Below are 27,424 nucleotides of genomic sequence, written 5' to 3' on the forward strand. Positions count from 1 at the left end.
TTGTGGAGAAAGGTTGGTGATCTTTCTATGACCAAAAGGAATGCCCGAAGGCAGTAGTGGTCGAGACGGAAGAAATATCAAATGTTCAGATACAGTTGAGCTACGTTTACACTTAATGCGTTTGAGAGGCAAAATGAAACCAGTTTACGTACTAAAATAGTTTATTAATTGGCTATCAAATTAAGACAGAATTTCATACCTTCTTTAAATATAGGCTGTGGAATGTCATACTTTACGGGAGGTTGCGGTAATACAACTCGTTTCAAATTACTAGGCATTGAATAAGATATAAAGGAATAAAATTAATATTTATAATTATTAACACAGAGAACCTTTAGATAATTACTTGAACATTCCCCACGCCTATTTAAATTGCCATCAAACACAGAACCAAAAATAATTTAAACTTAACGGGAACTTGCCCTACGAAGAATGTTGTTTGACTGCACAAAGAAATGGAGCACGCGAACTCTCCGACATTCGTCTACAATTATTATAATAACTATTTTATTAAACCCTATTTTCCTCTATTCCTACAATATTGCAATATACTTATGCATTTAATTGACAATAATTAAATATTTTTTTGCATACATAGGTACCTATATATATAATAATAAAGATACTTACTAAGGTTTGTTTTACTTTTATTTAATGGATATATACAGCAGTATTTTACATCTTACATAGTTAATAAGATTCTATAAATCAGTGGTAAGTTTCATGTTTGAACGCATGAAACTTACCACGTCTTAAAAAAAATGCGTTTGACCAGGTCTGCCAATGGGTATTTTATTTAACAATTTTTCTTAAGGAACCAACATATCCCACTCAGAAATATGATTAAGTGCATCACACATATTATATAAAAAGAACACATTAAAATTCACAATAAAATTAAATGATAAATTATGGCTAAGCGCCACTGGTTTATAAATTTATATCTTAAAAATTCATAATAATAAAACAAATATTAAATAAAAATTACTTTGTTTGACTCAAAAAACATTACATTCAAAATATAATATTTAATTTAGTCCCAGTTAACAAGATATAAGATCACTACAAGTCAAGTGATGTACAAATAAAAGACTAATTTTAATAGTTATAATATAGTACTTGTAGATAAAATTAAAGTACTTTACGTTTTACATTCAAAATCACCTCATTAACATATTGAAAATCGTTGAAATAACACGAGTTATCGTTTCGTGCACATAAAAAATAATATTACTTCTACTGTTTCTAACTACTAATGATTTCTTTCTTTGACAGTAATAAAATGATAAGATAAATTGTCAGTGATTGTGGAGTCAAGTATTGCGCCCGTGCAGTGTTCTCCCATGTTCGAATCAAGATGGACCACGGAACGGCTGAGTTGGAAAAGATAAATACAAGTGATGAAAATGAAGTGAAATCTCTTAAGGATGTCGACTCGAATCGACCGTTTCGGAGACAGGTGTGTGTTTTAAACTTTAGGTTTGCATTTTCTGTGGATAGTAGATGAATACTAACAAAATCCTTAAATAACTTAAAGTACTTTGTAAGAATATATTCTCTTTATGATACAAGAATATCTTTAAAACCATTTTGTGTTCAGGCTAAGCCAAACCTTTAAAAAATCAGAATAAGCTCAAATAAATTTAATGTCCTTTCACTTCCATAACTATATTATATAATATTATACCTAACCCCAATGTACCACACACAATTCCGCGATTTTTAATAGATTCTGTACAGACATAGTTCACCAGAGACAGGGTATACAGTCTTATGTCTGCTAATAAATTTTGCTTTGGTGCAAGCATTGGTGTACAGCCGGGGCTAAATCCACGTCCTCATGGTTAATATTCGGATTTTAAACGTATAGGCTTTAGATAACAACATGGTTCAAATATCCCGGAGTCCCTAGGATTTCACATGTCATTAAAGACAATGAAAATAACTTTATCATTACTTTGTTGTCTTTGATTTTACAACGTACTGAGACGTTATAAAATATTGAAGATTACCATACAATGTTAATTTTTTTTATCTATAAAGTGCTTACGAGGTTATTTGATATCCGATATACCCATAAACAAAGTCGATACATTTTGGAGGTCATCGATTCCCAAACCATTTTGAATTTCGAACGATTTGGTTAAGTATAGACAGAGTACAATATCAAAAACTGTAACTAATAGACAAGATCATTAGTTTTGTATAGAAACCGCATGTATTGAACTTGTCTGTTAAATGTCATGTGGTTGGGTTATAGTGGGTAGGATCTCGTAATCCCTTTGCTTACCTGTGCCTGATTGGCTGTAGTTCTAACACTGCAGTCCACTCGACAAGTTATCTTTGGCGTATTTCTGAAGGAGAGCTAATCCTTCTCAAAGAAAGGGTTTCCCTTCCCCGGCCATTCTTGCTCTATGAACGTGCTTGTTATTTTAAGTAAGTTCTCATATCTGCTAAATTTATGATAATTTCCAATTAATATTTCAATAGTTTCTTAAATACTAATTGACCTACATGGTGTGTTTCGTCATTGAATTTATTATTCTCTAGCTATATTACACAATGATAGGGCTCAGTTTGTGTTATGAAATTATAAATATCTTCTTGGGTTCTACGTTGTATCGTTAAGAGCCGTTTACCTAGGATTGATATTTATGTCGTCCTAGAACCAAGTAATAACTGAAAATGCATTTTAAAAACTAGATAATATAGGCGTGGTCAATGAAGTAAAAAAATATATATTAAAATGCTCTATTAATATGTAAGCTTTTTAGAGTATGCAAGCATATCTATGTACATGTATATTTGTTACTGTGTGTCTCTGTAAATATGTAGATTTATAAATGTAAATACTGAATTATTATCTGTATATAAAGCAATGTCATGCATAATTTAAAACACTAAGAGATTCCTTGTTCCTATTCAGAAGTTCTTCCATTCTATATATTTCTCATAATATAATATTAGTCAATAAAGTTTAAATCTAGGATTATAAATACTTCCTCTTACTACAAGAATTAATTTTTTTTAGCATTATTAAGTTAATTTTTATTTATCATTCGATAATGTTGAACGAATGAATGTCTGAACATCTTGTTAAAAAATTATGATAAGCATGATTGAAGTATTACATCATTAAATTGTCTTTGTAATTATTAAAACAACTGGTTTTATCGCAAGTAAATAAAATAGCAGTTTAATGGGGTTTAGTAATGTAAATAACTGTTAAAATAATGATATTTGTGTGTTAAGTTACCGTGTTTCTAATCAGTTCCGAATTTATTTATAGAGATATTTTATTATAGTAACATAAAGAAGCTAACGGAATGTATGAGATGAATTAAACTAATATTTTTTAGGAAAATAACTTCTTTATTTTTAATGTTTATATTATACATAAGGAGATACATACAATACAGAAAAGAAATAATTCTATTTATTAAGTAATATTTATAGTTTATAACTAACAAACCTACTAAATATAAAATTCATCTTACGCCATTATTATCTGTGGAATTAATTAATAAAAATTAGTTGAGGAACACTTAGGGTATATATGTACTTTATACACTTAGAAAAACTTATGATGCTCTATTTATTCCACTAAGAACCTCAGGTGTCAGCGCTCACCTTGCCGACACCACAATGGAGGCAAACAAGTCAATATCAACAGTTAAATTATTAAACTAACCCGCCTTTTTTTCCTGTGGGGAAATGCGATACGCATACCCTCGCGGCACTATTCCCTCATGGTGACGGGTTATGTAGGACTCACTGCTGTGCAAACCCACTAAAACCCCACCAGCACCGAGGCAGGACACTATAACAGCGTAGCCTTGTCCGCAACTTACCCGCACTAACCCCAAAACCCTCTGTAATTCTTGTTGACTTTAGGTGCATAGTTTTTCATCATACGCTCGTCGGCATAAGTAACTCAGCAAAAAGTTACTTAGTTACACAGATAGAAATTTAAAATAGGTCGGACTATGTTATCAATTATGTGTATCTCTGCCGGGATAGAACCTAGATAGGAAGTTCGGTGTGAAATGTGCACCCACCAACTTTAGTACATGTATTTTACGCAATTGTTAATGTGTACATAAAAAACCTAATGCTTTGTGTGTAGCTCTCAATGGATCCAGTTAGAATAACACAACATTTGCCCTAATTGAATACGACTAGCGAATTGCTAGAAATTCATCGAACTTAACAAACTAAAGCTAAATGTTTGTGCTAATTCGCAAAAACCCAATTACATATTGCTGTTTCTATCTTAGGTATCTTATACTTGTATTTACGATGCGATAAAAAGACAATTTGTTAAAACAATTGAATTGGAATTAGATTTAATTTTTGAGCTTTTGCTATAAACAATATTTAGTATTAACTTCTTTTGAATCCCATTTAAACATATGTATATCAAAAGTGATTAAGATGACAACTACAACCGGTCGACATTGTTTACATTCTGTTTGCTAATAAATGCGCAGTATCACGTGTACATTTAATAATAGTCATAAAACGAGATTTATGTAGTACATTAACCTTTTGCATTTAATATTTATAATATAATCTGTAACAGGTTTCTAAAGCGCCTACGCCATTTCGTGAATCCTTAAGGGCTCTAACGATTATTAAAATGATGCTAATCCTTGGTATTATTTTGCTTCAGTTTAAATATTTATGGCTGCTCTTACAAACATTATGTGTGACTCAAAACATGGCGATTAAAATAGTGGCGGTAGTTTCTTGCCAGTTCTTTTTGCCCGCTCTGCGCCTTTGACTTGCGAACTAGTGGTAAATGTAAATTTAGAATCAATATAACATATTTTCTGTTGATGTTCATATTAAATATTTTGAGTTTAACACTGTTCTACTACGTCTATTTAAGTATTTAAAAGCTTATCAAAATGACATATTACTTAAGTTTTGAAGTGTTTAATTATTGTATCTTAATTAATTGCTAAACAAACTGGATCGTCTCCAAAACTTCTGTATCCGATTTATTTTCGGTCTAAGAAAGTATGATCATATCTCTGCGTTCCGTAAGCGGCTAGGTTGGTTACCCATTCGACAGCGACGTGATGCTCATATTCTCCATCTCCTATATTCCATCCTGTTCAATCCTAAAACTCCTTCTTATCTCAAAAATGATTTCAAATTTTTGGGTTCACATAACTATAGTTTACGCTCTTCCGAAAACTATACCCTTGAAATCCCATCTCATAACTCCTCTTTTCTTGGCGATTCCTTTAAGGTTTCAGCAGTTCGGCTATGGAATTCACTTCCCGTCACTATTCGCTTAGCTCCTTCTCTATCTTCCTTTAAATTTCTGCTTTATAAACATTACCTGTCCATGTCATACCACTAACTACTTACTGACGTGAGAGCGATCTTTTTCATCTTAGATTGTCCTGATTCATGTGCACTGTTTACTTTTTGTTTTGTTTTATGTAACTTGTATCAGTTTAGTTTATTTTTATTTCTTTTTGTTTCTGTTAAGTATGTTTTGTTTTTTTTTTTTTTTTTTTTTTCCCTTTTTATTTTTGCACTTCTTGCCTACCTTATCTAATATACTCATAGTGGTTTTTTTTCCTTTACTAACAGTGGTTGTCTGGAAGAAATCGCTCTAAAGCGATAAGGCCGCCAGTTGCTTGTCATTAAATTATGTTTAATATTTTCCTTTTATGTAATGCAACAAAGTGTAAATAAATAAATAAATAAATAATTTTTATCGATATTAGCTATCAGCATTTCACATAGGCTGATGTTCTCTGCAACATTTTAATTTTCGTAATTTCCAGAGTTTAATAAGTGAATTGAAACGTGACTTGTTAGTGCTTAACTTGAGTCTAAATTTCATAAAATAGCGGATACAGACTTCTTGTCTACGGTAATATTTTCCGTATTTGCAATTCAAATTAAACTTTTACTTTTAATGGAATTCCAGTAAGATTAAGCTGTCAGACTCGTATAGTGGCAATCCACTAATAATATTGTAAATATATTTAAATATTCCTATGATCTAAATTTAGAAAAACAACTACATATTTATAAGATGCTTGTCATCCTGTGGCCGATAGTTTTAAAACATGCATTAATAAATTCTTACAACTGATTTCTTATTTATTTCGTAATCAATACAGGTAACATATAGGTACTATACATAAAAACAAAAAACAAATTTACCAAAATAGGAATACGGTTCAAATATTTATAATAAAAATAATATTACGATTTTGCAGTGCATTACTGCACTCTCATTCTAAGTGCTCATTAACATTCGATGAAACGGTGAAGGAAAACATCGTGAGCAAACCGGCTTGCTTTAGATCCAAAAAATATACGGCATCTGTTAGGCACAGGAGGTTGATCACCTACTTGCCTATCACATAAAAAATTATCACATACATGAATCTGAGGCCCAGACCTCAAAAGGTTGCCACTGATTTATTATTATATTTTTATTTACTCTAAAAATATAAGTAGGTAACTATTTTCAATATTAGTAGCGACAATGACTTTTAATTATACTGATTTAATTGAAAACAATTTATTTACGATGACGAGCGATACGAAGCGAGCACGTGGTATATAAATTGTATTGTTCACTTATTAAAACCTATTACTTAGTATATCTATCTATCAAGGTTTACCTTGATAATGAGACTATCAAAATAGTTATCAGTATCACTTTTCATTTAAACGAGTTTTCTTTATTGCTTCGTCTAATTTAGTTTCTAGGTTAAATTAAACATTATAGGTAAGTAAGTTTTCCCTTTAAGAGTTGATATCATCAATATACCTATTGAAACAATTTTATCACTTTCTAAATAAATTGGCTTTGGAAAAACTTTGACTATTGAGCTGTGTTGGCCTAGTAGCTTCAGCGTGCGACTCTCATAGCTGATGTCGTAGGTTCGATCCCCGGCTGTGCACCAATAGAATTTCTATGTGCGTATTAGCTCGAACGGTAACATCGAACGAAGGAAAACATCTTGAGGAAGCCGACATGTCTTAGACCTAAAAAGTCGACGACGTGTGTCAGGCACTAGAGGCTGATAACCTACTTGCCTATTAGATTTAAAAATGTTCATGAAACTGATTCAGAAATCTGAGGCCAAGACCTAAAGAGGTTGTAGCGCCTGAATTCATAAAATTACTATAAACCCCAATTAGTTTCTTAATGTTTTGACTCACTCTGTATATTATTTCAAAATATATATTAAATCGTTACTTAAAGCTTTACTGTAAACTTTGTACGCCTTATTATTACTTTAATTATATAAAGGCCTTAATAATTTTAATATAATAAGAAATTTTGACTTAGAAACAATTATCGTGTTTTTTTAATAGTATGTCTAGTATGTTAATTTAACTGTCATATAGATCACCTGAAATATTTATTTTATCTGTCAACTCGTATTAGAGAAAATACTGAGAATTTTAAACGTGATGTGTAACTAATAGGTAGATTTTTACTCTAAATTTCTGAATTCCAGGCCTTTGTTTCCATGGGGTCATTCCTCCTGTCCTTTAGTGCTGGAGCAACTGCTGGGATCTCAGCCATCATTATACCACAGCTGTTACATGAGGAAGGAAGACATAAATATAGTACAGAGATGATATCCTGGGTAGGTACGTATTGTAATAATCTGGAAATATTTTCTACTGAACATTGATTGCTTTATCTCTCACATTTATTTACATGTTAACATATGCTATTATATTATCTCTTGTACAAGTATTGCTCAAGGTAGTGGAAATGACAACATATATTATAAGGGCATTGGCCAATGATAATAAATTTCTGAATTTATAAAAACATTATACGTGATATTTTTAATTAATTTACTTAAACATAAAATGCGAATAAAACAAAAAACTTTCTTCTTTTCAGCGGCCATAGCTTCATTTGCTTTACTCTTCGGCAACATGATATCCGGGTACTTAATGGAACGTTTTGGCAGAAGGATGTCCCAAATCATCCTCTCAATTTTCTACATGAGTGGCTGGCTGATCATTGGATTTTCATCGAACATCTACTACATGCTAGTTGGGAGATTTATCACAGGATTTTGTCAAGGATGGCTAGGCCCATTAGGACCTGTTTTTATTGGAGAAATAAGTTCACCAGCCTATAGAGGATTATTCTTGGCTGGCCTGTCCTTAAGCATTGCATCTGGCGTGTTCATGTCTCATTTGTTTGGAACATTTCTTCATTGGAGTCATGCATCAATTCTTTGTGCGCTGTTTCCGTTGCTCGGATGTGTTATTCTATATTTTTCACCCGAATCGCCTTCCTGGCTTGCATCTAAAAACGATATCGACAAATGCAAAAAATCATTTTATTGGTACAGAGGTACAAGTTTAGTGATGCAGAACGAGCTAGACAAAATGTTAGCCGAATACGAGAAGAAAAAAGAAGTGAAACCCAAATGGGAAACTTTGAAAGATAATATACAGAAACCAGAGTTTTGGAAACCTCTTTGCATAATGATTGTATTCTTCATAGTCACACAGTTGTCTGGTATAAATGTCATATGCGCGTACACAACAGATATAATGAAAGTGCTCATAGGAAACAATAAAAACACGTACACGGCTATGTTGGCAACTGATATTTTACGAGTTGTAGCCCTTATTTCTGCTTGTATCCTCCTTCGCAGAATAGGACGGAGACCCTTGGCTATATTTAGTGGTGTATTTACAACACTATCTTTAATAACACTATCCATATATTTATATCTTGTTGAAAAGAGGATTATACGGCATATATCACCGCTGATATCTTTAGGATTAATGGCTGTATACATTGTAGTATCTAATTTAGGTATATCACCATTACCATGGAACATGGTTGGTGAAGTATTTGCATCAGAAACAAAAGGATTAGGTTCTGGTATTAGTGTTATGATGACTTCTATGGCCTATTTTGGAACTGTAAAAACTGCGCCCGCCATGTTTCATACTATAGGACACCATGGCACCTATTTGTTCTATGGCTTATCTACTCTCTGTGGTACAGTCTTCTTATACTTCTTCCTTCCTGAAACCAGAGGTAAAACTCTATTACAAATAGCAGAACATTTTAGGTACGGAAATAAAGAAAAAAGTAAAGAATCAAATAATCACTGCGTATAATGAGGTTTGAAGAACCGCTTAATGTCAATGTGATAAGATAACACGTAAAACAGGTCAATAGTTTTACGTAATAGGATTCAATTCATCAATTTGATAGTCTCAGTACATTAGGCTATAATGAATAATTGTTATCATAATTCAAATAATAAATTAGATATGGAGTAATTTAGGAAACGTTAGATGTAACTAACTGTATTTTGTCACAAAAATTTTCTAAACCGCTAGTAATAAACATACTACTTAACCTCATTAGATGCTCACATAGATGTCTTTGAGAAACATTAAAAGCTTAATGGATATTGAGTATGTAACGGCCGTCTTTACATATGGAAACAAATTGGAAAAGTGCACGTTGTATCGCCCCAAGTGTTTACGGATGCACCGTTGCTAATAAAAACAGTAGACAATTTCACAGTCCGTTTAAGATGGACAAGTGGCACGCTTCTGTTTCAACAAGTTATGAATTTCTTCCTGTTGTGACACGTGGGTATGACCCGAGTGATTCGCATCTGCAAGGATTTTTTTTCTAAAACACCGTTTCCCACGTTACTATGGTACGCGACTTGTTTTTGTGCACCACAAAAAGTGAGAGTAACATCTGGTGGTGTGGTTATTTTTGGAGTACAATTTGAGGACGAGGAAGTATACCCAGTCGTATATCAGTTAAAGCACGAAGTAAATATTTCTTAAGTAATTAATGCCTCATTTGTACTTGATCTTATTATGTTTTCAATTCTATCGTTATATCAACCTGTACAGGGAAAATAGAACTACATATTTATGATACATTAGTATGAATTCAAAATTAGAACAATTATGATTATAGAATAATGAATTCTGTTACAATTTAAAAAAAATATGCGGATACATTTATATCGAATTGCACAGACTAGTAACAAAACAAAGAAAAGATAAAAAGAAGACATTACAACAATGACTGAAAAACAAAATTCATTTAACAAATATATAATTTTTTGTACCTACTGTGTACTGTTTCACAATGTCCGGATAAGTTCCAAATAAGCTATTTGTTACTTATTGGTATGATAAATAGTATTTTTGCGTTTCACGACTGTCAGATAGCGCTATACGTCATGAAATTCGAAGTATCTTATTTGGAACTTTTATCTTTCGAATAATTTATGTGTTGCATAGCTATTTGGCACTTTATCCATACATTGTGAAACAGGCCCTTAGTCTCCTATGTTGGCACTTGTAATAAAAGGCTTTTAAATAATTCGAATAGAAATTAGCGTAATTTTCATATCACGCAGTTCCGGTGCGTTGTGTTTATTGTTCCGTGAACCACTTGCATATCATATCAGTATGGGTCAAAATGAATATTGAAGAGACACGTGTCGGAAATACTGCACGTGGTATCAATTAGATTGAAAAAAAAAACAACGTTGTCTAGAATAAAAAAACCTCACCCCTAAGTGGGTGGAGTCGTTTATAAAGTTCTTATCATAGAACGTATATTTTGACCTATGTACACAAAACACTGTATGATTTTATTACCGTCTTTAGTAGTCAATTAAATGCTTCGTTTGTGATATTCAAATATTTAAGATTTTGATAATGCGTTAATTGAAATTTAATTGTAGTCCAATAAATTATTTTAGTAGTAATAGACAATAATTAACTGTTCGATTGAGATTTTTATACTATGATTATGTTTATCTAGTCTATAAATTTATACACAAATAAAATTTACGAAATCAATGAGATTTTTAATTTATCCTAAGTAGTGGCTTAGTGGCTTCAGCGTTCGATTCTCATGTCTGAGGTCGTGGGTTCGAACCCGCCTGTGACAAGACTTTCTGTCTATGTGCGCATTTAACATTCGCAAGGAAAACATCGTGAAGAAACCTTTCCTCAGACCTAAAATTCGAGGAGTGTGTTAAGCACAGTAGGCTGATCACCTACTTGCCTATTACATTAACAAATAATCATTTAACAGGTACAGAAATGTGATGCCTAGACCTAAAAAGATTGTAGCGCCACTGATATTTTTTTAATTGTTATGCATTGGTGCTTTCTTTCCTATTTCTAAGAATGAAATCATAATTCAAGTTATTACTTACCTTTACAAACTGGTTGGATTGTATAACTATAATGTAGCGAAAATAAATAAATAAAATAAATATCACAGGACTTTCGGTACACAAGAAACGGGTTTCAAAGCTCTTTCCGTCTCTGAACAGTTATGAATGGCAATATGAATATAACGTTTATAGAAATGACAGTCGATTGCCGAACGTACGGATTTATTTCTCAATTACTATGCGAAATTCTTTTCTAAAATAGAAAGATACTAAGGCATTATACAGGGCCCATACTGTCATTACAAAAACATATTATTAATAAATAATTTCATATGCAAGTGATTTAACATTTCCTAGATAACCGGAATCATGCTTAGGCAGTGCATACTGCACGTGTTCCGTTTCCTGACAACAGATGTGCCACGCAAAACCAAATATCATTATGTACATACATAATTGTGTACTTATTTAATTTATGAATTTAAATTTCGAATAGTAGACTATGAATGCAAACTTTGTAAATTTAGTTTAGATTTATAAATAGTGTCTATACTTATTTGAATTTCGAACAGTGCTGTAGATGATGTGTTGATAGAGAGAATAGGACAACAGTTAATACAGTATACAGTTTAAAACCTAAGGGTATGCTTGTTTCATTTACGAATTTGAATTTGGAACAGTTCTAAAGAGGAAATAGGATTTATATGAATGAATATAGTTACCGTATTTTAAGGTATATTCCTAATAGGGTATTATTTGATTTTGAGATATCAATTCCCAAAAGTATTGCACTGAATGTTAATTTTAGCCTATCTTAAATAAAACTTTAAACTTTAAACATAGATAATAAGCACATAGAGACATATGTCAAAAGAGATTAGTAATACTTAGCAACAATTTTTAATAAAAACCTTTTGTATATTAATTAACCATATGTCTAGCTCTCCATATGGACGTCCGGATATACCTGGGAATCAATAAAATTATCATTAAAACTAATCAAAAATTTAAATATAAGTAATAATATAAATGACTTCATTTGTTACACTTATAATCGTATTATAAGAATATATTGACCTGCGCGGGATCATGTGCAAAATATTTTTTTAATCAGAATGACGTAGATGACGTCACCTCTATGCCCTCGTTGTAAGCCTTAAGAAGATGTTCAATCCAGCAAACATTAGTTATATTGGATAACAGAAGCCGTTATCAATATGGATCAGAAGCAGAATTCTCCATTTGGACTTCAAACTCGACGTATATCGAGAGAAAAAATGTTATCATTTGAATACATCATAGAATAATGTACTAGTCAAACAAAATGATAAAATAAATTGACTGTGTTTCTTTGTGTGTAAATTAGGTTAATTTATTGTAATAAATAGTAGGTATGTAGGTTGACAAGATTCATTTATGATAAAGATAATATCGATGCGAGAATATTCGTACCAAACATTATATGTATAGGCTTGCCTGTCCGTCAAATAAAATTCAGAGTTCGTTATAACAATAATACGTATTAACCTAGTATTGTATTGAAATTTCAATACCTTTATGGTTTGAAGTAATCCACACTGCGGCAGTTAGCAAACGTATGTGTCTTGTGAAGCGAAATGAGGAAGACTTTCAGCCATCCAAGATGATGCTTTTGAAATAAACTCACGTTCCTTCCTGACATATACCTTAAATTGTTCAAAGTCATGCCTCAAAGGCCGGCAACGCAATCGCTAAAAATGTCCTTGGGCTGTGATGACTGCCCTTTTTGGGTGTCAGGCAGGCTCGTTAGCTCGTCTTATATATAAAAGGTACAGATGGTTGTTTGCTTTTAAACAATTTCAATACAGACACCGAAATCTGAGAGCAAGACTTGATGTAGTAGCCTCTCTGTTAGTGGTAAAGCTGTATCATGACTTACATTAGAACGTTAGTCATTGAACAGCTCCGTTACTCCTCTTGCAAAGCCAGATTTTATGCATCCATTTAATTGGTATGAAAGTTTGTCTTAGCCGAAACCTATTTTTCCCTTTTGTAAATGGCCAGTCTCAATATGAATTATTAATAAAAATAATTTTCTTATACACGGAGGAAACAATAAACAGTTCAAATATAAGGACTTTCCTTCACCTTTCTTCCCTTCGGAGTAAAGACTCAGGGTTCAAGTGCACAGGCTAATAAAAGATTTTAGTTGGCGTCTGGTGGATAGATATACTTTTAAAATTGCTATTTATCCATAATATAATTTATCCATATTATTAGTATAGGTTAAGAATATTTGTGCAGTTAGGTTAACGTTATACCCATTCCCATGAGTCTTGCTATTCTGACATCTGATTTTAATGAGTCTTATGCAAGTGAAATTCATTAAAGTATAGACTGCTTTACAATTAACATATTAGGCACGTTTTTTAGTGTTTCCTTAAATTACCCAGATGTAATTTTGGTTCTAAGTACTAAAGTTTTGACCATCATTAACTTTGGTATTTGTGAAAAGATTTTCAACTACTATATATGGTATTTTACGTGTTTAGTTTTACAATTAAATTACAATTCCATACTCTCTACTTACTTACTTTTAAATGAACGTGGAAAAATTGTGTGTTTATAATCGCCATACAAAAAAATTCCTTTGTTAGCTCATATATAAATTTGTAACCCGAGTCTAGATAAATCATAATCTTATATAAACAGAGCAATTATAGATGATTAAGTTTTCGTAAACAGTAATAATCGTTGATCTCGTCAGACATGTCACAATATTGACAAATTAAGTGTTATTTAGAGCATTGGTTTGATCGAATGAATACTTTGTGGTTACTACGTCATTTGTATAATTACCAATTATAATTACAGTTCAAACTCTACATTTAAATTAAAGCATATGCCACCGTGACTTTTGCTTGTTCTGGAGTTAATTTAGTTAGGTTTTTGTATGCCATATGGCGGGAGTATCACGAATACCGTATGCTACGAGAGAACTGTCGGGATTCGGCGCAATTTCACTGTCGAACATCTCGTACAATCTGGCTTTGCGTCTGTTGCAATAAAAACAGTCTGTTTTTTTGTCTTCCTCAACTTATGCTGAGTGTCCTTGGAGTTAGTGGGATAAGTGTTTTAAGGGTTAATATAACTTTTTTTATTTCGAAGTAAGTAAATCTTTTAAAGAAAAACACTTTTTTTACGGATTAAAGTTTTGTATTATTGTATTTAAACTTATAATTATTTAAACATAATTTTAAATTTAACCGACGTTTCGCGTGCTTTACAGCATGCGTGGTCACGGTGACTCTTTAAGTAAATCTTTCGATTAAACAATAAGATACAAACTATTGATGATATGTATACTTACATCGGGATATATTATAATTTGTTTTGATATGATATATTGAATGCTATGTTTAACGTTGAACAATCATACCCATACCGTTAGTGGCAGCATATTAAAACGAGCATTTTCGTGGACATTTTGGACATTTTGGTCTGTCAGAGTCGACGGCTTGTGATAGGCATAGGCGGCTGAACACTTACTTGCCTATTAGATCGACAAAAGATTGAAACAGACAGGAATTACTGTATATTTTTTTTATAGAAACAAGCGAAAGCGCTAAACAACTATTACAATGAAGCCCATAAAAACCATAGATTAGAAACCCGGTTCCAAATATAAACACAAGCAGCGTTGCATAAAACGTAGAGATTATAAACGTCATCCTAATCTGTGAACACGTGGATATCATACTTTGTGCGAGTTGAAATGTTTTGTTCGTTAGGTTCGGTAGTTTCAAAGGTAGGTCCATTTTTTGCCGGTTCCCATGAACCCAGCGACAATAGATGCGACCTCGCTGAAAGACTCTACGAAGATCCACGCAAGAATAAATATTACCTAACAATAGGGTAGCTAGCTTCTTTGACTTTTAGCTTCGTATAGAGTGATTAATAATATTGATACTTAATTCATGGTTACTAAAGTCCTTATTGTGAGTATTGAAATATGTCAAGTATATCTCATTTATACAGACCGATAAAAATTGTAACATTAAATTGCCGTGAAATTAGTACCTTCAGAAAGAACATACCACGTTTTTATTCTAATATATACACTGTACACTAATTATGCTAATTTATACATGAAATAACAAATTGACTAACGAATACAAGTTTTTGTAATTTTAAAATAATTTGCTTAAAGTATCAAAATTTTTGTTCCATAAGACCTTTGACAACAATAGAGCATAGTGTCCCGTAACGGACTTTTTTTAAAGAGAATCAATCAGGATCCGAAGAGTCGTATTCCATGTATGTCTGTTAAATTTGTATTGTAGGTATTTTCCCACGGAAATTTTTCTACTTAAGTCTTTAAAGAAAAACACTTTTCTAACGGATATAATTTATAATTGATAATTGTAAAATTATAATTATTTAAACAACATCGGTTAAACTTAAAATTATGTACTTATGTAATTCGTAATTATATTTCTTAAATTATAAAAACTTTCCGTTTATTTCTCATGATATCATTTATAAATATTTACAAACGAAACAAGACTCTATCTACTGGACTGTTGTACAGTACTTATAAAAACGAGTTTTTTACATAAACTGCATTATTTTTTATATAGGGCCCCTTATCCCTGTGGTTCTCCCCTTTCCTAAAAAGGGACTTTATTTTCTTAAACTTGGTGTGGTGGGATAAACTTGTTCTCCTGCCAGGCCCGGTCTACAACTACTTTCCAAATGTCCTCATTATATTTATAAATAAATCGGAGACTTTACTGGCTGTCATATTTGACAATTCTGTGGCAGAATTTTTAAAGCTGCGATCTGTGTTAGAATTAACCTCGTGCCTCGTGCTTTTCGAGATCCAGATCGTACCTAGATCTTTCCAAAGTTGGACAGTCATATAAATGAACCATCGCTTGATTGGCTCCTTTACTCGTGTAATTAGCATTGGTTTATACATTTAAATATAATGACAAAGGTTACCCCACTAAACTTAATTAGTTTTTTTTTATATTAGGCCACATTTATTCAAAAAGGTCACATCATTTATATAAACAGAATATTTGTTTATTCTTAACGTTTCTAGCAACTACCATATTTTGAGAATAAATGCGAACAAGTATGACATTTTTAAGTTTTATAAAAATAATACATAATATTTAAATAAGAAAAGTGTGTATTCGACTTGTGTGGCTATGCAGAGGAAGACGTGAGTCCTAAATAAATACTTTATATGGAATAACCAAGTATTTAGAACATGTACTGATTTAACTATAAGTTAACGCCTGGTAAATAGAACCGGTGACACCAGAGCTGGTGTTTTCCACCCAGCGAGGAGATGTTGTAGCGTAGACTGTCGCAGCTACACTGCCAGAGGAACCAAACTTTTTAAATTTATCCTATATTTCTATTTATTAATTATTATTACCAGTTAGATTTAATACTTTAATTTCGTAATATCAGATACAGCGTAACAAAACTAAATTTGAAATATAATTTGTATAATTAATCAAACGCATCAACTGATAATAAAAAATACGTATTAGAGTTTTGTTTACAGATTGTATTAGGAGCTCAGTGGTAGTTTTTGTGGATGGCTACCTCTAATTACAAGGAACAGCGCCTGACGAATGAAGCGGAAAATATTAAAATGGAAGCCAAAATAGCGTGCCGCGTGTTATCCCCGTGAAATATTACAAAAATGAAAAAAAAAAACACCTTTCAAAATAAATTAAAATTCTTGCACCCGGAAGTTTGACGTTAGAAGGCAAGAAATACGATTTACTTTTAAATTGTTGACATACCTTGGAATTGCTATTTTTGCGTCATATTAGTTTAGTGGGCTTAACGTGAATTTATTACATTATTTACTTTGCTTGACGCAGCGTCTCAAATGATTTACTGTTGTCGTAAGAGATAGTCGCGTTTAAATTCTAGAAATTTGTTTTGTAAAACTCCTGTAAATGCCAAATATTTTACCATTTTACAAACAAAATAACTGTTGGTTATTTCACCAGGATATAATAGTCGTACTTTTTATATTCTATTATAATCCGTTAACGGTTGTTTAAGAAAGGGTAAGCTAAATGAATTAAAAGAGATAAATTAATGTACGAAACATACCTGAACCTTTAGATGAAACCAGAAACGGTTGCATATCTTCAAAACTCGATCCCAAAAATTGTAATTCATTTGTTCGCTCCCTCGATTGGTATTTTTTATTAGGGGTAACAGCGCATTACAATCATAATAGCGACACCGCCGAACCGTTAACGGACTTAAAGGCGGGTTGCATTATTTTAATCAAGGTTTAGTGCTTTTTCAACGAAAGTTATGTCTGGGTTGAATGCTGTCGGGTCCGGTAACCTAGTCTTTGTACATCGAAGGTTGTTTCTTGAATTGTATTCTTTATTAAAAGAAAAACTAAGATGAATTAAAATTCTCAAAGAGATGATTGCTTTTGCGGTAATTGATTTAAGAAAGAGTGGCGGAAAGTTACCTAATTACAATTTCTTTAATTTGTTTTTTTCACGTTCATAAGTGTACTTATTTACCGATATGAATAAAAGTATTTTGAGTTTGAGTTTAAGTAATTTATAGGATAAATAAAAAAAATTACGTATAACCGATAATCAAACTTTATTTAACTATTAATTAAATATTCCGTAGAACGAATCAGTCGGTACTTTCACAAAGGAATAAGTAGGCTCAAAAATTTGCCGTATTACCATAAGGGTTTTGTTTCGAAGGGTTTACAGAGACGTGTCGTTAATGACGTGATTAAGATTATCAGATTACAAACATTATGCAAGGATATCGTCTAATAAATAAATTAAATCTAAGGCATTTAAGCTAATATTATCTAACATCACATTTTAAAGGCACAATAGAAATTCGTTTGTATCATAACGTGCCATATATACACATGGTTGTTGTAAGAACTTCAATCTAAAAGGTAATATAAATAAAAATTGAATTTACAATTATGCTAGACGCAAAGTCAACTTAATCTAAAGATATGACCGTTACAGACACACCTTGCGTTCGCGTCGAACATCGACTTTGGCACAGACAGCTGTATGTTAAACCACATAACTAACTACTTATTTACAACATGCAACTATAAAATTCTAATATCCTAACTAGTTAAGGCGTTTTATTTTTAGATAGACTGCGAGCCTGTCTTGTTTTTTCCTGCCACCATTTAAGAGTTTCTTCGAATTGTTCGCGGTCTTCGGGTGTCACTTCTGGAAGGTGGATTTCTGGAAGCTCTTTCTTCAGTTCGACGCCATTGTATGGCGGCTCTTCAACAAAGGGTGTCTCCTCTTTGAATTTGTACTGGCCGAGAAGTAAATCGGAGTTGATAGAATCTAGTAATGGACCTTCATCGTAATTGGGCTGGATTTGTTGGTGAATCACATCGACGTACTTGACATCGAAATCACTTTCACTTAACTGAACCTCTGACTCACTGCAATAATTTTGTTCAGGAATAACTGTGAACTGCTCAGCGGAATTCGGGAATTGAAAATGGCTATCCAAAAGATGCTGGTTCATTTCGTCTTGGGCGAGGAGATCTGATGACGGCGTCAAGGGCTGTCCATTACCATCTTCCTCCTCATACAATCGAGGTGTGGATACCAGTTGAAACGCTTCAGATGCCTGTAGGTCAACATACTGTTGGGCTGATATTTTATGCAACGAACTGTCGAGGTCATCTTCTTCTAAATCCTCATCCTCTAGAGCAGGAGAGTTCAAACAGAAGTAGCTTCGTTCTTGACTATTCTCCCGAGGCGAAGACGACGCTGGAGAAGGAAAAGATTCCATTGATGGATTCGATAAGTTTTCTTTATCCGTATGTCCAATATTCAGTAGGCTTTCGAGGTTTCGTATATATTCCACGGCCATACGTAGTGTTTCCACTTTACTGAGTTTTTTGTTTGGTCCGCGGTTTGAATTGGCGTTTTCGAATGCCGCTGCTACCTCCTCTGGTATATGTCGGCGCAAGGCGGCAAAGCCGTCATTGACTTGACGTACTCGATTTCTTTCCCGCGCATTTCGTCGCGCTACGGCGAGCGGCGTAGCACTTCTTGCGTCTTCAGCCACATTGGTGTTCTCGCGGTACTTTGGACGTTTGGCAAATCCGTTATTGTTCTCTACGGTGTTAACTAATGAAGACACTGACACTGTGTTCGACTGGAGTTTTTGTTTCTTTCTAACAATGACGATTTCACGTCTAACATTGTCGTTGTTTGTTATGTTCACTGAATTATTTACAGATTCTTGTAGCACCTGCGGCTTGAGCGGCGAATTGCGGAAGACAACGACCCCGATGGAACTCATGATGGGAAACTATTTTCACATATTAGAACTGGTCCTCCTTGTTAGTTCCGGTTGTGGATAGAATTAAAGTACTGTTATTACTGGGTTAGAATTATTTGTGTGGCGTCAGAGCGCCGTCCGTCGCGGGAATGGCGCGTGCCGTTCGTCCGCACCTGGGGTGGCTCGCGGCTCACGGGGGGATCAATAGGGGTAGGTACTTACGTTTGCTAGTTGCACACATGCTTTTTAAAAGGGCGGCTTGGGGAATCGTTTCGGCTCATATTTTTATTCATTTCTACGTTGGCTTAAATGTAGGACATTAATGTAGCGGTTTTGAGAATTGAAGCACTTAATTTTAGATCTCCTACATAGATCGCGTCCAATAAACTGATTTGACGCCTCGTATATTCTTCGTTTGCATAAAAAATATATGTGTTTTAAATTGAGTTTTTGACTTATACTTATTTTATTATATGCACAATAAATTAGCATATAGCAAATCTAACAGTTTTGATTCGAGTTATAGAATAATATTTTATACTATCAAAACTGTTTAGTTACATGAACCACAACGATTCCCCAAATTGATTTTTCGTATTCGATACTTTTCATGGGGTGTCGCACCCAACTACGACTGTGATAGTGTGCGTAGCACACACATGTAAACAATCAAATGAATTTCACGTAATAATATGATTGTGAGTAACAGGGATAAACCGTTCGCGTGTTTCATCGCCGCCTGCGCAGGGTGAGTTTGCAAGCTGTTTTAATTTATTAGATTAAAATTACATACAAGAAATACCTTAACATAATATAAATACGTTCTAGAAAATCTTTAATCTTAATATAATAAGCAGATGGTAGAACAATATAGATATTGCTATTAAAATATCTCAAAATACTTATAAAGTAAATCCTATATGAAATCAAAGTTATTACAAGATACATACTATTTTATTAAAACTCTAATAAAAATCAGTTTAATCAAAAAACAATCTAAAGCTAATCAGAGTCTTCTATTATGACCCGTTTCCCGCCAAATCATACTTTTTACCATAGATTATTGTCTATGTGTGCCACGTGTCTATTATAGCTGTGTGTGTACGCCTACGCCAGCTGCACTGCTTGTATCGGCACGCGCTGGTTTATTGTTCAGCTTCTATAGAAATGATAGAAGTTAATCACAGATAAAATTGAGTAACGGATATTTTTTTTTTAATATACGGAAACATAAAACCTCCTTATTTATAAACTAAATCATTTTAGCTAATTAACGCAGAACTCATTCGTCTGTCAGATTCTGTAAACGCGGTAAGAAATGTTAATCTATTTAGGACATAACATGAAATCGTACGTTTGTTAGGAGATAACTCAAAATACTTAACAAAACCGGCTTTTTACAAGTATTTTTTGTGTGGAATAATTAAAGAAACATTAAATCTAACTTATATACCTATAGAAAACAGTTTTATAAAAAACAAAAGAATATTGTTACCTTCAAACATATTAAACAGATGTTTAGTGGGTATGTAGCGTGAATAGTTAGCAAGTCCTTATTAAATACATTTTTATTTGGCTTTGTTTTGAAGGTCATAGCGTTTTTGCAGCTCCATATTAGGATCTAGTAAAAAAAATATATTAAAAATATTGACGGAGTGTTCTTCACCAGTTCTTCCCGTTCATCGTTCCTCGACTACTTTCAGTTCTCCCAGCTTGCATTCATTGAAGAGCGATTCACGACGACCAGTCGCTTTCCAAGACGTTCCATCCTTGCCGTGCATCTTCTACCGCATTTACCATGAAGAGTTTTCAGAGGAGTTCCGATTAATGCCCACAGCTGAGTGTCACCGGGCGTCAAGGCAGAATACTTAATCCTCATTTCACCTCAAAGTCAGCCACAGAGTGGCGCCACTCATTGAAGTATTCCGAACAAATCGATAAGGTGCTTCAAGAAAAGAGTAAGTATACCAATTCAAAAAAACTGTTGCGAGCCCTCTGGCAAAATGAATATGTGTATGGATGTTAAAACACTTAACATCAGATAAGCCTCTTGCCCGTTTGCTATTAAAAAACCAGAAAAGTAATTTTTTTTTGACGTGCATATCAAATTGTTAAATATTTTTTAAATATTATAGCAATGGTTAAGAACAAATGTACTTAATAACACATACTTTACACGAAGATATTGTCATACCTTCACATTATAAAAAAGTCTAGTCATATTCTAAAGCGCCTACATTTTTTCCGCAGCAAAATGAATGATAGAAAACTTAAAGACGAAAATCTGAGGAGGCTGTCAATATGTGTTTACTAGTATGTTTAAGAACACTACTGTGGGGCATGGGAAAGATATTTCTGTTCACACGTGATCGATTTTCCTGTCAGGCGATTTCGTTTATTTTTTTTTTCTTCGTTTATTTCTATTTCCTAAAAAAATGTTCGTTTTCTCTTGGTTTGCACCCACTACAAAGTTAATCACGAGGCTAAAACTCATCACTATATATACTACTATGTGTAAATTTACTGATGTGAAACAGTTCCTAAAATAAAATTTTAAGAAATCCCTTTTGGCATCCAAACTGTAATCCCTCCATAAGACAAAAATAACAGCAATGAGTTAAGTCTTCCTAATGCAGCAAAATGCATCCTGTAACTCAAGATGACTTTTTTCGCCGACAATCCGATCAGTAAGGTGAGTGCCGCCATCTTGCGAACATGTGGGAGACGCACCCCATGACCTAATGAGAGCTATATTTAGTTCACCATATGTTAATAGGGTTCTTAGAGGTGTAGCAGATTTAAAAGTCACTGTCAAAACATTCGAACCCTTTCTAGACTATTGCAAGTTCTCATCAAATCTGAGATTTATAAATTATAATTTGTATACTCACCTACAAGATTATATCCATATAATTATTGCATTCATAGTCGCTGTGTGCTTAATTCTCGGGTAGTAACTGTGATTTGAATAGAAGTGCTTATAAAACTATGCATTGTCTATGTACACAAATGTACTTTGTATTTACCGTAGTAACGACGAAACAAAAATGTATTCTTATTAAAGCGAGGATTAAATTTGTCTTTGTTTAAATGTTACTAAGTTCTAATATATGATTACGAATAAAACCTCTTAGATGTCAAAGAGTTCTTGTACATTTGCTAACGCAATAGAACTAAACAAAGCCGTCTGCGAACCTGTGCATTTTCATTCAACCAGGTCCAGCTGTGTTTTGAATAGATTCCGCCGATTACCTTCAACTATAACCTATCTCAATACAGGTTGCCTTGAATTTGAGATTTGAACCCCAACCAGACGTATTATACCTTATGAGAATGCAAATAAAAGGGAACAACTTGTAAATTAGAGCTAAGGTCATCTAATAAAGGGGTTGCATCTAGACTAGAGTGAGTGATATTTCGTCATGGGGGAATAATTCTAAAGACCGTGCTTCCGGTGAATATTGTGCTAATTGTCAATTCGTTTTAGGCATTTCAAAGTTGTATAATGTTTGACGATATAAACAAAAATATTTGAATTAAACTAAAAAAATGCATATTGATATCGTATCGATAAATGAGTATAAAGAGATGTTGGTAAAGAAAAATTCTTTGAACGCGTCTTTATAATATTATTTTTTTGTTAAATAAGTGGTTTCATAACGTATTCCAAACTCTTGATGTAGTGAGAATTGTATCTGTGACTTCCCAAATTATAACATATTTATTGCAATTGCAATTAAAATAAATAATGAAACATATTAAATTAGTTAATGATAAGGTGAAGTAAGTAAACATTAACAATATTTTATTTTACTTAAGCCATATAATTTAGTACGGTGTCCATGGGCGGCGGTATCACTTAACATCAGATGAGCCTCCTGCCCATTTGTCCCCTGTTCTATATATAAAAAAAACTTTCAATTTCGGTATAGTTAGGTGCTATCAGACTTGAATCTATTTGGTTTATTCCTTCTCAAAAACAATTATATTTTAAAACAAAGGTTTTTTAAAAAGCTTCGTTTGTCTAATTTGTATACAAAAATTGATTATAATTAAAAATACATAATAAGTCTTAAGACCTATATTTAAACCTTTATTTGAATTCCTTTTCAATAAAATATCTGGAGCAAAAATAACAAGCATCCAGTGTGCTTTCAATTTGTGGTCCAGACATAATTTGCTTTTCAAATCCATTGTTTCTCTGTAGACGGGACGCAACTTGCCCCCTTCCTTTGGGACCTTCAGAGCTGCATTCGTTTTCAATATACTGACAAAATACAAACTTGTTTTTTCTGTGATTATATAAATGCCAATGGAATTTATGCTTTATGTTATTGGAATAAGGATTGAGTTTCTTACGGGACGGACGGGTTCCATTCAATTATTTAGCACTTCTCAATAGTAAAACCGTTACTCGCAAAGATTTCGCTATGGGAATACTTTTGAATATTGTGTGAGAAAGCAAGCTTTATTTTAACACGATTTATATTGAACGTAAACTTGATAGGATAAGCGATTTGTGAGATTTTTTAAGACTAGTTTTTGTATCGATTTGATTTTTATTTTGATCAATGGTTTGTTCGATAAAAACCATACAGGCAGCTGTTCGCTATTGCTTCTCTTTCTAACAGTGGGTTTTGAGTATAATGGAAAGAGAGGCAAGACTAGGTAGGGATGAAGTGAGGGTGCCACGTGAACACGAATAATAGCAATATGAACGCACACATAGATAATACAATCCCCTATTATTATATCGATTGAAAAGGGAAATCTTTTCATTTTCTAATGATTCAAACTTTTATTTTCATTTTCCAATTAATTATTATTGTTATTAATACAAAAAAGGCTTGCATACATAGTAAAATATGTGTATCTGTATGTTTCTGCAATGACTGAGATTCTGTTATTTTGGGGGTTTGATTAAAGAGTTATCTATTTTTTTTTTACTAAATCAATTACAAATAATTTACGCATCAAGTCCATAAAAATACTCTGACATGTTTAATTCTTACAATTTATTTATTAACATTAATGAAAACAATCATATATTTTCAACAATCTTCTTACTTTTCGTAATTTAGTTTATTACGTTATTAGAGAGGCTTTTGGTTCTAGTTTTAGTTTTAGCTGCGCTTTTTCCTTGTTAGTTTGTATTTTTATGTTCTCACTTAATTGATCTGTATATAAAAATTTTCAAAAATAAATCAGTGTCCCTAGGTATCTCTTTAGGTCTTGGCCTCAGATTTCTGAATCTGTTTCATGATCATTTTTAAATTTAAAAGGCAAGTAGGTGATCAGCCTCCAGTGTCTGACACACGCCGTCGACTTTTTATGTCATGTATGTAAGACATGTCGGTTTCCTCACGATGTTTACCTTCACCGTTCGAGTAAATAATAAATGCGCACGTAGAAAGAAACTCCATTGGTGCACAGCCGGGATCGAACCTACGACCTTAGGTATGAGAGTCGCACGCTGAAGCCACTAGGCCAACACTGCTCTGATCTGTATATAAACATCGTGTAAATTTGGAACGTCATATTTTCTTGAATTTCTTTGCAATTTCGTTCAAGAATTTATATATAATAAATATCTATAGAAGAAATTGTATAGAAATGCGAACCCTTATAAACAGAAAATTAAGCAATTTGCTTAACAATTTGGTTAGTTGCACAAAATGAGGACCATTAACAAATATCATCAACTTCCGACTTAGAAAAACAAATAACATCTCGTATTACACTACTTAAACTGTCGTCAGCCGCCACCCACGGCTTTTTTGGTTTTTTAAACAACCAAATAGATTTCCTGTTACAAAAACATTTATTGACTCCAGAATTTAGTTCCCGAATGTCTTGTTTGGGATGAGTGATGGATTTCGAATGACTCTTGATCTCTTGACAGAATGACGCTTCCGATTTTGACGGGAATAATGATGATAAAGAAATATATTCAAATGATTTGAGGATGCAAGAACCGCTTAAAGAATTTTCGATTTATATTGTAATGATTTTTAATTGCATCAGATTAAATTAAAAGTAGGTAGAACTAAATAATTAATATACAACGAATATTTAAATGCATTTATTCACATTTCGTGAAATTAAAAACAACCAAACAAAATAAGATAATACTTAAAGATTATAAGTGTAAAAATAATGATTATATTATATTATACATAGATAGATGATAGGTTCTGATAACAATAATATCTTTTAGAATTTAAAATTATCTAAATGGTGCCAATTGAGGGGTTAAGATGAATCAAAAACATTCACAAATTGGGCACACTTACCAGGATAACATGATTGAATGAATATCGTCGCAAATTGTAACTAAGTGGTGAGTTATTAAACGAAGATTAACTAAAATAAACGAAGATTAACGAAAATACACGAATATACACGAAAATAAACGAAAAGAAAATGAAAATAAACAAAGATTAACAAAAATTAAATTTTATTACACACGTGAGTGAAGTAAGCTATAGCATATAGCTGTAGCTATAGCGTTATATAAAATACTAGTGACCCGCCCCAGCTTCGCACGGGCGCAATGCTGATGAAAAGCAGGTTTTTATTATGTATTGTTATTTCCGTCACTGGAAAGCTCCGATAATATACGCGTTCGATCGCTGCCAAATAAGCTGTATAGATCTATATCAAATGAACAATGTATTCAAGGTATTTAATTGGTTAAGGATTAATGCTGTATTGGTCAAAATCGCTTCGAAAATTAGCCATTATTTGTCGTAAAAAGTAAATGACAAAAAAAAATTATTGTGGGTTATCCATAAGAGATAGACATATACCATCATGGACTTTTCTGTAGATCTTTTCAATGTGTACAATACTTAGTACATTATTTTGATAAAACTCGTAGGGTTCAGCCTGCGTTAGCAATGTAAGCGGAAAAAATGTAATTATTTACATCACATTAGAAACCTCAAAAATAACAGTACTTTTCCACTATTTAATGGATGTTATTATACATATAAACCTTCCTCTTGAATCACTCTATCTATAAAAGAAACCGCATCAAAATCCGTTGCGTATTTTCAAAGATTTAAGCATACAAAGGGACATAGGGACAGAGAAAGCGACTTTGTTTTATACTATGTAGTGATTTGCAGCATAGGTACCTACTTTAGCTGTTTTTTTTATACTATAGTCGTAATAGATACTTTTGGCAACCGAACTATAAAGAAATAAGACCTACCTCATAGAAATTCCCACATAAATTTACGCTACTTGAATTTTGTGCTTATCTGTTCATCAAAATAAGTTTTATACCCAATATATCAAATTTACAAGAATTTAAAATCGAGCTGATGGTGCGTGGGCAGTGATGTTAATCGGCGATCTTTTGTACGAATCGGTTAAACGGTTCACCGGTGATATCATATTAATCATATCAAGTTCATTTGGTGTTGGTAGATGTTTCATTTAGGTAGAAACTTTGACGTTTTGATGTGTTTCTTATCAACCATTTTCTTATAAAATAAAATTTTCACTTTCAACTTCATACCATTACTTACAATTTAAAGCAATACCTGAAATATCACACGTTTATTAATAAGGTTTTATATGAACAATCTGTTAATTATATAAGCATACGTCAAGTAAAAGGGACAAGCTGTCCACGGCAATCCCATGAGTGTGGAGCCCCCACACCAGGATTCTCTGTTTTTTTTTATTAGGAGGTAAACGGGCAGGAGTCACATATAATTTTAAGTGATACCGCTGTCCATGGCACTCGTAAGTGAGCCAAAAGGCTCGCAAGTGCTTTGCCGGCCTTTTATGAATTAATACGCTATTTTCTTGAAGGCTTTCTAATTCAAAACCTCAAGAGGAAGTTCCGTAGGTACTCCTTCGTTAAACCAAAATATTGTAAAATACGAATAATAGCGATTTTT

General features: G+C 32.8%; 2 protein-coding genes across 3 annotated transcripts; one reads left to right on the top strand and one right to left on the bottom strand.

The window, feature by feature from the left end:
• Window positions 1-1,166: 1,166 nt before the first annotated feature.
• LOC110993637 (facilitated trehalose transporter Tret1-like) lies at window positions 1,167-10,184 on the top strand. 2 transcript variants are annotated; one of them, XM_022259971.2, is made up of 3 exons: window positions 1,167-1,459; window positions 7,503-7,638; window positions 7,901-10,182. In XM_022259971.2, the coding sequence occupies exons 1-3, from the start codon at window positions 1,358-1,360 to the stop codon at window positions 9,142-9,144; spliced, it is 1,482 nt and encodes a 493-aa protein (XP_022115663.2). In that variant the 5' UTR covers window positions 1,167-1,357; the 3' UTR covers window positions 9,145-10,182. The 2 variants fall into 2 exon arrangements, with proteins under 2 accessions (XP_022115663.2, XP_022115665.2); XM_022259973.2 differs by lacking the exon at window positions 1,167-1,459 and having other exon boundaries at window positions 7,515-7,634; window positions 7,901-10,184.
• A 7,671-nt stretch (window positions 10,185-17,855) lies between these two features.
• LOC110993635 (achaete-scute complex protein T8-like) lies at window positions 17,856-19,646 on the bottom strand. Its single transcript, XM_022259969.2, has one exon. It carries the CDS (start codon window positions 19,530-19,532, stop codon window positions 18,336-18,338), a length of 1,197 nt encoding a protein of 398 aa, XP_022115661.2. The 5' UTR covers window positions 19,533-19,646; the 3' UTR covers window positions 17,856-18,335.
• Window positions 19,647-27,424: the final 7,778 nt, after the last annotated feature.

The sequence above is a fragment of the Pieris rapae genome, chromosome 17, assembly GCF_905147795.1.
Source record: "Pieris rapae chromosome 17, ilPieRapa1.1, whole genome shotgun sequence".
In the NCBI taxonomy this organism is placed as follows: Eukaryota; Metazoa; Arthropoda; class Insecta; order Lepidoptera; family Pieridae; genus Pieris; species Pieris rapae.